Below are 12,978 nucleotides of genomic sequence, written 5' to 3' on the forward strand. Positions count from 1 at the left end.
TTACTCCCTTTCAGTGTGTACTAGGCTATCAACCCTCTCTATTTCCCTGGTCGGAGGAGCCCTCCAACATCCCAGCCGTCGACCACTGGTTCCGGGAAAGTGAGAGGGTCTGGGACTCGGCCCATGTTCACCTACAGCAAGCAGTTCGGAGACATAAGACCTTTGCGGATGTCCGACGTCGTCCAGCTCCCACCTTCCAACCTGGAGAGCTAGTGTGGCTCTCCACGAAGGACATCCGCCTCCGACTGCCCTGTAGGAAACTCAGCCCCCGTTTCATCGGACCATTTCCCATCCAGAGGCAAATCAACCCCGTCACCTACCAGCTCCAGCTCCCTGCACACTACCGTATTCACCCTATATTCCATGTTTCCCTACTCAAACCTGCCACTAATCCTCCTCTTACTCCCTCCACAGAACCTGGCGGTGCCGAGGTGCCTCCTCCTCCGGAGGACCCTTCGGTCTACTCTGTCCGGGAGATTCTGGACTCTCGGCGGCGAGGGGGCTTGCTTGAGTACCTCGTGGACTGGGAGGGCTACGGCCCCGAGGAACGGTCCTGGGTTCCTCGCAATGACATTCTCGATCCATCTCTACTCTCGGACTATCATCAACAACATCCGGATCGTCCTGCTCCCAGACCTCGCGGCCGCCCTCGCCGTCGTTCCCGGGCATCGGGAGCTGCCCGTGGAGGAGGGGGTACTGTCAGCAACCCATCCAGACCGTCAGGTTCCATCACCACGCCCACTCGTTCCCAATCACCCGCCTTCTGATCACCTGCACCTGCCGCTCCTCATCAACGCACCTCCATATATACACCGCACTTTCATCAGAACACTGTCAGATCTACTCGTTAGACACTGGACTCAAACTACTCTCTTCTACCACAGTATTATCTACCAGTCTTCCCGCCGTTCTGTCTGTCTACAAGTTAAGTTTGTTCCTGTTTTAAGTTTGCTTTTGCATTATTTCTTATGATGTGATTTATGTTCTGAATGAAACCTTTCTGTTTTGAGTTTATCCTTTATTATTAAATACTTCTCTAAGTTCATTTACATCTCTCTCTTTCTTCCCTCTGAGCGTGACACATTGACCAACTGCGCATGCGTACTATCGAACAGTCAGCGCTAGACTGACCTTCCTCTTTATGCGCTTTTTATCCACTATAGCCAAACCGAACACTGCTGCACTTTCCTTTGATGCTGTGGTGACTTTTCAAACAGCTTGACACCAACTTCCTCACCGACAATATTATAGATTTTAAACGGCTTGCTGTGAAACATTTCTTTTATAATTAGATTGTTTTTTCATAATGCCTGAGTTCATATCAGTGGACGAGTTTATAGCGGAGACTTTGGAGGATTACAGCTCTCCCACCACCTCTTCCTTCTACACCAAAATGACAAGTTGCCGAAATTCCGCCAACAATATCGAGGAGGTATGAGAATATGCTTTCATCTGTGCTATGATCGCTTGTTATGTCTTTGGCAGTTGTACAACATTATGAATGAAATGAAGGTGTTCTGTCCTGTTCGTCAGCAGCAGCTGTCTTTATCCTGTTTTACGCTGCTTTGTTTCAATGCAGAACTGCTTAGTCCAATGAACATGTTGGTTTTCATGTATCATTCTCCATGAAACACTGCTTCAAACATTACTGCAACAGACACTGACGCTCTTTGTCTTGTTGAATCCACTGGGCTGAGCGCAGCCTATTTCCAACACCACAAACCATGTGATTTCAAGCTAAATTCTCAATTAAAATATAGAAAATTATTGTATTCATACAACTAGTGGGCTTCCAACACAATTCAAATGGTTAAATAGCACGTATCCTCTCGTTTTCATGTGGTGCTGTGGCATATACAACTGAAAGAGGAAGGATAACACATTCATTTGCGCGTTAACGTACATTTTCTCGTCGTTATTGCACATTAAATAGCACCGATTACTTTGAAATATATTACTACAGAAACAGACAGATGGCACTTTTTATTTCGCGCTTCTTATCGCCTATCCCTCTTGGTGCGTCATTACTGGCTTCTTCTGTATTATCAAGAGCACGTGCCTTTCATCCAGCGTTTGAGCTGCATAAACAAAAGCCGGTGTTCTGACAGATTTTGTTACCTCCAATTAAAACAGATGGTAGCAAAATTATATAGCGAAAAGTACTACCTATCCGATTTTGTTTCCAGCGTGATATTAATAAGGTCCAAGGCTTTATTAACGTGTACACCTACCCCAACCATAAACCTACTCTTACAGTAATACTGTGTTGAAAGCATAATCTGCTAGGTAGCATTATTTGTTAGAACACTGATTTAGGATGCATGGACCTTCTGGAGCTAAGGAACCAGCCTGTGTTTCTGGATCAGCTTCCTTTGTTGTTGTTGTTGTTGAAATAACCTTCCCATGAACCAATCATTGTTCTCTGATTTTAGGGTTAGGGATGGAATGACTGGTGGATAGGGCTGCAGTTCCAGGATCAGCAAAATAAATAAAAATAAAATAAATTTAATTAAATATATATTTTTATTAATTGTTTGTTTGTTTGTTTGCTTTAAAAACATAAATTTATTTGTTATTTAATTTGTATGTGTTATATGTATTTGACCTGAAAACAATGTAATTATTTTGCTATTGTATATTTTTCATCATCTTCCTAATAAACCAAAGCTAATTTTTATGCACATTGCTCTACGTTTTCAAAACCCCCAGTTGTGCCAATTTGAGGCATGCAGTCGGGTCAGGCAACAATTGAATGATGACTTCTTTAATAAGAGTGACATAGTGAAATGTAAAGTAACCATGGTGATGACCTGGCCTGAACAATTCATAGCCATACAAATTGAACAGTGCACTGCATTACGTGCTTGATTGTTTGGGCTTCATGTGACAGGATGGGATCCTTAAAATCTAATGAGACTTGCACATTCGCAGCCTCAGGGGGGTTCAGGACAAAAGCTGTATAAATGAATAGTGGTCTGGTTTTTCTTCAGAAGAGTCAGCCACCACTATCCGAACCATTCCTCCTCCTTCATAACCTTGAGACTGTTCACAAACCAGACTTGATCAATGAAGGACACCTCACTGAAGTAAATCCTGCTGTTTAAAGGGATAATTCACCCTAAAAAAACAAACAAACAAAAAAACTTTGAACTCGTCACCAACCTGATAGTTTAGAAAATTAAAGAGGAGGAATTGAGAGGGGAATAAGACAACACAGATGCTTTGCCTTTATCTGCACTGACCTCAGGAGAGATAATGGGAACCCCATGCTATAATAGAGGCTGTGTTTAGGTCGTGTGACTTAATGACAAAGCAGGAACTGAAAAGACTTCTCTGGACATTTCTGATGATGATCCAATACACACTTCAGCTATCTCGCTTCAACACAACATAGTGCTTGTGTGTTCCCACTGTATGTTGCCGAAAGTAAATTGAAATGGAGGCGATTGGGGATTAGTAGAGACACCGGAGAGGAATAATGAAAGATAATTGGAGTGCTTGGATAATCTGCTGCACCAGTAGGAGTAGCTGACGCTATTGTGCACGCCTTGTTTTTCCCATAAAAAATAATGCAGAGTTCAGAATGGAGATACCTGATATTACTATTATCATCGTTCCTGGAGCATTTGGGGAGAGTAGGATGAACAAAGGCATAATAGGGTTTTCCTCAGGTTTCTTAAAAGTACACTCAGTATTTTTGTTTCCTAATAAAAAGTTTTAAACATATTGTTTTAAAAAATATTATACTTCCAGGTGCATCATTAAAATAAAATGTAATTTAATAAATTCAATATGTAAAAGGAATTGATAACCCATTTGACTTAACCCTGTAGCATTGTTTCCCCAGGGACCAGTTAAATGCATTACTGTCAATTACTGCAGTGCTTAATGCTATGAAAGCCAGTTTGATGTATTTACTAGTGATTTCATGGATGGATATCATGCATTTTCTTATGGACTTGATGGGACAGTTCAATGAAAACACTGTCATTGTTTATTCACTGCCATGACATTAAAACCTGTCTGTGATAAAATATGATATTTGAAGTGTCTCAGTGTGTCTCCCTTACAGTGGAAGTAAGAGGTAACCAGAACAATTTGGTTATCAATATTTCCTTAGAAGAAATTCATGCAAGTTTGGAAATATATGTGGGTGAGTTAATGATGATAGAACAGTTATATTTGGGTGAACTATCACTTGGTTTATTTTAGTATGTCATAAAGCCCCATTGTGGTCACAGCTTTTCAAAGGAATTGGCATCAGCATGTTATTTTATACCGTAAAACATCTGCTGACTTCCTCATAAACCTGCTCGGCATTCTTCATGCTGCTGAGCTTCATCTGAGTGGGTTTTATGCTATTTCTGAACAAGTGTGTGTGTGTGTGTGTGTGTGTTTGTGTCTGTCTCAGACCACTCTCTGTCTTTAGACCACTGTGGATACAAAACAACCATGCCTTGCCAAATGAGTGGTCATAGCACTTCTGGACTGCATTTTCACAGGCTATACCAAATACCAGTGAGAAAATGACCAGTCACCTTTTACCTTATCTTGCTGTTGACAGTTAATAACTGTAAGAACGTGAACTCATGGTGGTGTGATATTGTTTGAGTTTCACTTCTGGCCTTCTTGGTTAAGTAGCTGAAAACCAGCAATGGTGAAGAGAGTGTATTGTGTGGGCTTTGCTTAATAAAGCACAAAAGAGGGAGATAAACATCTGGTTGTGCTCCTCAATTATAAAATGCCTCAAAGCTCAAAACATTATTATTGCATGTCTCATGGTGGATTTGTGACTTGAAGCATTGAGGCTTTTATGTTTTAGTACAGAAGCTGTTCTGTTGTGGTGAATAATTAACATTTTTCGATAAATTTAAACACTGTTTTCTCCCAAGGAAAAGAAATAAACTTTGAAAAAAGGACCTGAAAGAAATAATAATTATACAATTTTAATTAAAATGTGGGATGGAATTTCTTTTGGCAGTGTAACTGAATCAATATTACTGCATCTGTTAACACTGAATATTTCTGGCTGATCTGGTTTTGTTCTGTCCTATGTGTGCTGCAGGGAATTTCACCAGCATTTTCATGTAATAGCACTAAATGCACACAAAAGCCAATCTAAAGGGCCAGACACCATCACTGCCATAAAGAACAAAAGAGCAGTGAGGTTAGCCATGCTGAGTACAGAATTCTCACTCTGCCTAGTCAGGGGAATGTGAATTTCAGCATGGAATGCTGTTCCAGGTGAACCACCGCACGGATGAATTGTTTTTGGCCCAGTGTACACATAACAGAGCTGACTGGACGGGCTAAAGTTGAGAAAGTCAAACATCCTTGGTGTAAATTGAGCTGTTCTTAATGCGATTGCCTATTTGCTTAACTTAAAGGAACTGTTAGCAAAACAATAGAAAGCTACAAAAAGAACATAAAGCATATAAAACTATTCTGTAAAACTTATACACTATGGGTCCTATCATACACCCGGCCCAGTGCAGTGCAAGGCACGGTGCAAATGTTTTTGCTAGTTTCAGCCCGACGCAGTTCTCATTTTCCCGTCCTGCGCCACGTTGTTTAGATAGCATATGCATCTGTATAACCATGGGTGTGCTGTTCTAAAAAAGAGGTATGTTCAGGCATTGTTGGCGCATTGTTATTTTGAGGAATTGAAAATAGACTGTGCCATAGCCCAATTCAAACCTGGCCTAAAGTCTGGCACGCTTTTTTATTTGTTATTTAAAGAGCGCATTAATAATATGTGTGCTTTCAGTTTGCTCATTACACACAGGGACATGCATCAGCACACAAAATGTAAAAAAATGAAATATTACATTCCATCATGTAGCCTAAATAGCAAATCCGCAAGCGCAACTGTCTTTTAGATGGGGATGGAAGATTAGCTGTGATTGGTTGATTGCACGTTACGCCCAAAAAACACCCATTACTCATTAAGAGAGTTTAGCTCTAACCCTAATCAAACACACCTGAGCATGCTAATCAATGCCAATCAATATCTTTGGGATCATTAGAAAATCACAGGCAGGTGACTTTGATCAGGGTGGGAGCCAAAGTCTGCAGCGCATTGGACCTCCTGGGCAAGATTTGAGGAACCCTGGTTTAGACCATGCTCCCGAGCGTGCCGACTGTTTTCCCATTGTTAAACATTTTCATTTTGGGATCCCCAAAGATAAGGGATAAGTGTTGGATGCCAAGTCAGATTATTTGAGATCACACTCAAAGTGTTTCTTAATCGTGCTGTTTGAGGAGTTCATTACAGGCTCTTTGAACTAATAACAGTGAATTACATTTTCCTCTTCACACTGTCATGTGTGACACCAATGAATATTAATTGCTTCTAATCCTTTTATGCTGCCATTTGACAAGCCTGTTTCCTTAGAGAATAAAAACAGCAAGTTAAGACATGAGTGTCAGAGACAGAGGTCCTCGGCTTTGAAACAGGAAGTCTCCATAGAAACTGAGCTATTTTTTAAAACGAAATTGATTTCAAGGCTAAGGAGAACAAAGAATCGAGTTAATCTCAGTTTTCTGCATAGTTGTTTTGTAGAGTTTTTGAAAATGCTCTCCTACACTTAACACACAGTCCCAATAAACAGTGTTATGGACATGAATGTTGTGAAAGCAGTCAGTGTTTAGGATCGACACCCATATTTACTGTCCTGTTTGCTCCGTGGTCTGCTGAGAGTTCACAACATCCTGCGAGATCAGTCGCGCCCAGCACATCACCTGTTCCTCCTGCTTCCGTCAGGAAGATGATACCAGGCCATCAGAGCCAGAACAACCAGACATGCTTGCAACTGCAGCCTCCATTCCAGTGCAGTGTGACTGATGAACGTATATTATTTTAATATGAACCCAGCCCACCACATACACCACACTTCTTTTTCTACACAACTGCAATGTAGCTGGGAACTGGACTATGAATTGCTGCAGTATTTACACCATATCTCACAACTGCAGTATATTTTCATATGGAAAATAATCCCTATGTCTCTGCTGTTTGTTTGTCTGATACAAAGTTGTTGAATGTATTGCACTTTATGGACTCTTATTGCACTTTTACATTGTAGGCTGCTCTGATGTTATTTCGTTGTTAATAATAAAAGGAAACAATGACAATAAAGAAAGACAGAAAGAAACACATTTATGAAATCCCATACACTACATTTCCATCATCATCTTTAATGGTTGCGCTTATGTCTCATGCTAACAGGGAATGTTTTTAGGACCTTGGCTAATGTTCTGATAAGATTCTCTCAGTTATGAAAAAACATTCTTCCAGTAACATTAATGGAATGTTCTTACAAAGTTATCAAGTCTTTAATAATGTTCTAAAAGCATTAGCATAAAAACATTTCGCTTTTGATTGCAACACCAACATCTCAAAATCCAGTCAACAACCGATGGATAGGTTGAATATCCATTACACTCAGGTGTACGTCACAAAATAAAAGAAAATATCACTCCTTCTGTTTCACACGACATATTCATCTCCTGTGTGAATGTGGCCATCTAACAACCATCTAGAATACACTTACAACCACATAGCAGTGTGTTAACACTCAGAGCAGCGAAGTGACCACATAGCTATGACTTTATAACATGACAAAGTGTATTCCAGCCTTTAATTGCTGTTGTCATTGAGCACATGCGCAATGTCGTGCTCTCTTGCATTGGTTTATGGGTATATGATATGGGTGTGATATTAAAAGCACTGTTTTGTGTTGATGCTAATAAGACTTTGGAGATTTAGCTGTTTGTAAAAATGTGATTAAATCACCTGTGGCTAAAAATTCTGGCACTGTTTAAGGCAATGCTGATGGGATATGAGCTATAGGGAAGTGTTACAATTTTGAAGGGTTTCATTCTCCACCCTAAGGAACAAACTGTTTATCTTGAATGGAGGGAGGGATAATTGGGACAGACATCCACAGGAAATACTGTTTCCCATTAAAGATATGAAGAAACTAGACTGTCAAACTCAGGCGGGTTGCGACACTTTGAAATAAAGTCTGGGATCTTGTTTATAAAGACCCATATTGCAACACGTATTCTCTTATTGTACAACATGATCCCTACACTTTTGATGTGAGTGGAAATGGTTTAAATGAGCCAAACTGTTGAAGACTTCACTGCAGTTTACTATTCTGTACCACACGCAGAAATGTCATGCTCTCAGATGGCAGGCTGTAAACAAGCAACTATGAAGCTGTTAATTCAGTTCTCCTTGTTTGCTCTTGCTTATTTAGTGATACAACAATCAGACTTCATGCTCTACTTGCTGCCTTACAGTAACTCAATTGTTGCATAATTCATATAGCTAGATTAGATTTTAGTATTAAAAAATGTAGCAGGTATAATTTCAGCAGTCCAGTTTCAGAGGGCAAGCTCTCTGGGTCTTTCATTATTTCATAATCATTTCATGATTGCATGTAATTGTTGTTTTTGAAACAGGAAATGTATTTCTGTAAGGAATCGTTTCAAGTTCTGTTTGTGTCCCTCTATGTGTGTTTCCTTGTGTTTGTGTGTATTTCAACACGGTTTAAACAAATTGAAGTGGTCTGGAATGAAAATACTTTTACATTTATTCATTTGGCTGAAGCATGTATGAAAATTTTCTTAAACCTAATTCAGGGTACAGTTTCAAAGTTTGTGGTTGGTAAGATCTTTTAATGCTTTTGAAAGAAGGCTACATTTTGACTAACTGATCACAAATACTGTAATATTGTGAAATATTCTTAATGTAAAACAAGTTTTCTATTGTAATCGGGCGCAGCGTTAGTTCAGTCAGGCCACGGAGGAATAGGCTTCAACCAGCTGATGCAGTCAGCTGTCAAATAGCTCCAATCACAACCATTCTCCTATTAGACACGGGACATATATACGTGTCACTACTGCTCGGCAAGTATGCACAAATGACTCGCAACCCTCTCACCCCTCCATTATAAACATGAGCATATTACCATGCACCTTCTGGTTGTCGTCTCTTTGTTTCAGATCACTAAGGCTTTCAAGTCCCTGTTGGCATGGACCTCACTGAGGTCCACTGAGAGACACTCATCCTCATAATCAAGCTACAGGATAGATGTCCCACTGCCACATCTACACTTTTTGCTTTAAAGACATTAATTAAGTGTCATAATTGTCATGTATTTCCAAGCTGATGGTTCCGGGGGGTTAATGTTTAAGCTCTTGTATGTTCAATTAATTTGGGAGCAAGAACCCCCATAAGGAACCATACCGCCAAAGATAAATTGTGTTCAATAAACTCAAGTAACTTGCAAAAGTGGTCCTGTCTGAAATATATTTTAAAATGTAATTAATTCCTGTCATGGCAAAGCAAATTTTTTTTTTGCATAAATTACTCGTTCCCTTTCACTTGATTCCTCAAAAATCATTCTAATATTCTATATGATTTGCTCTTCAAAAGCAGTTCTTAAGAAAAATCTAATTTATATTTCTAATTTTGGAAGTAGAAATAGAAAATTGTTAACATTTTAAGTCACTTTTGATCAATACAATGTGTTTTACTAAATTATAGTATTAATTTCTTTCAAAAAAAGAAGAAGAAAACTTTCTGACCCAAGACTGTTGAATAGTAGTGTATGTATATTAGGGAATCGAACCCATGACCTCACCAGTGCTAGTTCCATGCTCTACTTTATGAGCTAAAGGGAAAACCTTGTGATATTTTATTGTTAAAATTTACATATTCACTAATCCTGTTCCCATAATTGTGGTTGCATGTTCTAAACTAGACAAAATATTATAATTTTTTGAGATACTGAATTTTTTATTTTCCTAAGCTGTAAGTCGTAACCATCAGAATAAAAACAAACTCTTGAAATATTTCACTTTGTGTGCAGTGAATCTAGAATATAAGAAAGATAGCTTTTTTAATTAAATTACAAAAAAATAAAGACCTCTTCCATGATATTCAATTTTTTGAGATGCACCATGTAAAATATTTATATGAATCCATTGTTGGTGATACCCTTATTTTTTTCTTTCCTTTTACAGGCTTTGGACTCTGACCGCACAATCTTGCAAAAAATGAAGAAAGCTGCCAAAGCAAAGCACATCTCTGGCCAAGGTAACATGAAATGACATTGAATCTATTTGATGTATTTGTGTTTACATATGTGACTACTGGTAAGTATCTGAAAAGGTATAATTTCTCAGTTATTCGGGTGCTAGCAACATTTTGTCACAAATGTCTTTACTATGCCGTAGTTGTTTTTTGAATTTCATGCACATTAGACTGTAAGCAGCATTCATTTAGTCTTGGAATCTATTAATTCATTAGAGAGATTGACAGCGTATGCAAAACATTTCCTCCAGCTCAACTATCTATGAATATGAATGAAGTAGAAGGCAGATGCCCCCTCTGAGACACAAACATGTCAACATCTCTATCTGTTTTTTAGTGTCATGTGCTTTTAGCCCAATCCTCATGCTTTCTCAGTTATATCTTCAGTTTTTGTTGAATTTCTGCTACTGATCTTCTTCCAGACCACGTATTACATTTGGAGTCTTACATCAATTCCATGGAGAAGTTGGCCGTGAATTTCCGCAACAATGGAGAACAGGAAGTGGCTTCTGCGTTTAATAAGTTTGCTGAATTCTCCAAAGAACTGCTGACGCCAATGAAGAACTTGGTGAGACACATGGAGCTCCGGGGAGGGCTTTCCGTTAGGCTTCTGTATAATCCCATAGAGTGTTTTTAGTGTTAGTCACGGTTTGGACTTACAAGATAGGCCTTATCTGCAAACAACTCAGCTTCCTCGCCAAAGGTTGTCTCTCTGTCCACAGTTCCTTATCCCTTCCCGGCATATTCATGTTAAATAGATTTTTAAAGAAAAATGTTTAATGTGCTCGTTTGCAAGTATATGCTGACATCAACTGGGTCTAAATTGGTTTTGCCAGCTCATAATTTCCATTTTAATATTTCTATTTTTATCAGTTGAAGAGCATGTTGCACAACGTCAACTTCTTCCTGGACTCGCTGGTAAAAGGGGATCTGAAAGAGGTCAAAGGTGTAAGTTGAAATCTACAATACAACTGATCCACTTGAATTTAAATTGTTCTTGTGTTTGCTTTGTAAATGTTACCGTCATATGAATGCAGATAAATCAATCTATATGCATTTAATAAAATATTATAAGTCAAAATATGCTAAAAGCATGTGAAGAAATTAACTGGGTAGATCACAAGTATTTGCTAAGTTCAGCATGATGAAATCAAGTCAATATTACATTTGCAAAGACATTTTTTAATAGAACCCCACTGTTTACCATTATAGTAAATAATTACCATCTTGTACCATGGCATTCATACAGCAACTTTCTGATGCTTATGTTGCCTTGTAAGTGTTCCTGGTAGATATGATGCAAATACAGATGAAATGTGCAGGATATTTTCCCAGAAGGCAACAAGGCATATGTGTTCTAGTAGAAATCTATTACAAAGATCATTACCATAAGCATAAGTGTTTAATGAGACAGATGATAAGACAGACTTGTCTTAATTCTTCTCTGTCTGTCTTGATGCTCTTGTCTTTTACTGTAAGATGATGTAAGACTGACTTTATTCTAACTCCTTATTTTCATCTTATCAGGACCTGAAAAAGCCTTTTGACAAGGCATGGAGAGATTATGAGAATAAATTGTGAGTGTTTTTTATAAGACTGTTTTTAAACTAGGCTTATTCCAGTCATTTGTTCCAGAATTTTGTCTTTTTTGAGACCCACAAAATGTGGTGGTTTATTTTGATTCATTAGATAAGAGATATTGCAAAATCCTTGAAATAAGCAAGAGAACAATAAAACATTTTATCACTGGTTTCTGTCACGACAGTCTGTGTGTGTGTGTCAAACAACAACCAATTTTAGAAACTGTGTAGGATTTATATTCTTTGTGCTTCATATGTTACATATTCTCTGTAGCATCACTCTCACTTGTTCTCTTTCTCATATTTATTCACACTTTTTTTCAAAGCCAAGGTTGTTTGGGTGGTTTAGTGTAATTTTAGCCATATGTACATGTCAGTAGGACTCAAGTGCTTCATCCAAACACCAAACCAGAAATTTGTCCTTTTTGGCAGATATTAAATGGATATAATGTAAAAAATATAATTAATATTATGAAATTCACTTTTTTAACAAAAACTGTAGGTGGAAACTCAAAAGTAGCTCATACATTCTGATGCGTTTTTCATCCACACAAACAAATTAAAAAATAATGAGTTTTCTAGATTTAACACAGCAAAAATATAAAGTCTAATTAAATAAAGTTCAAATGTACTAATCTTTCATTATTACCAGAAATCCTTTTAGTACTTCCCGTATCGTTATTTAGCTCCTTGTGATTTCTGTTTTTCATTTAACTGTAATTCTTGGTAGTGTCTCGCTTCACTTTTCTTATAATACTTTTGTATTGTGCTTCCACGATTCCAATGAGTACCATATTTGTGCATTATGTAGTACTTCACTATATAGTAGAACTGACCACAGTCATATGATTTCTGTCCCCTTTAGCACTAAAATCGAAAAAGAGAAGAGGGAACTGGCGAAGCAGTATGGTATGGTGCGTACAGAGGTGAGCGGAGGAGAGATTGCAGAAGACATGGAGAAAGAACGCAGAATGTTCCAGCTACAGATGTGTGAAGTAAGATCTGCTCATGTTTGTGTAAGCTGTTATAGAGTAACATGACAGATGTTGTTAGATTAATTGTGTGATAAGCTCGTCTGTATATAGATATATTAAATGCCAAACCTTTTTTATAAACTGGTGTTTTTTTTTTATCTTTTTGATGCCTAGCATGGGTGGATATGATGATCCCATGTATAGTGTGTACAATATTTTATAAAGACATTGTTGCTTTCAAAATTAAACAATAATAAACACTAAATGCTACATTATGAATAAACGTTTTTGAGTTTTGACCAAATTATTGTTATAATAT

General features: G+C 38.1%; 1 protein-coding gene across 1 annotated transcript in view; it reads left to right on the forward strand.

Annotated features, from left to right (window-relative positions):
• The first annotated feature begins 1,138 nt into the window (after positions 1-1,138).
• unm_sa1614 (un-named sa1614) overlaps positions 1,139-12,978 on the forward strand; it is a 40,339-nt gene continuing 28,499 nt past the window's right edge. Inside the window, exons 1-6 of the mRNA XM_059538417.1 lie at positions 1,139-1,432; positions 10,036-10,108; positions 10,528-10,673; positions 10,979-11,053; positions 11,633-11,682; positions 12,551-12,680. Coding sequence (XP_059394400.1) covers positions 1,307-1,432; positions 10,036-10,108; positions 10,528-10,673; positions 10,979-11,053; positions 11,633-11,682; positions 12,551-12,680 — 600 coding nt within the window. The 5' untranslated portion in view covers positions 1,139-1,306. The remainder of the gene's footprint in view (positions 1,433-10,035; positions 10,109-10,527; positions 10,674-10,978; positions 11,054-11,632; positions 11,683-12,550; positions 12,681-12,978) is intronic.

This window comes from Carassius carassius, chromosome 44 (assembly GCF_963082965.1).
Source record: "Carassius carassius chromosome 44, fCarCar2.1, whole genome shotgun sequence".
Classification (NCBI taxonomy): domain Eukaryota; kingdom Metazoa; phylum Chordata; class Actinopteri; order Cypriniformes; family Cyprinidae; genus Carassius; species Carassius carassius.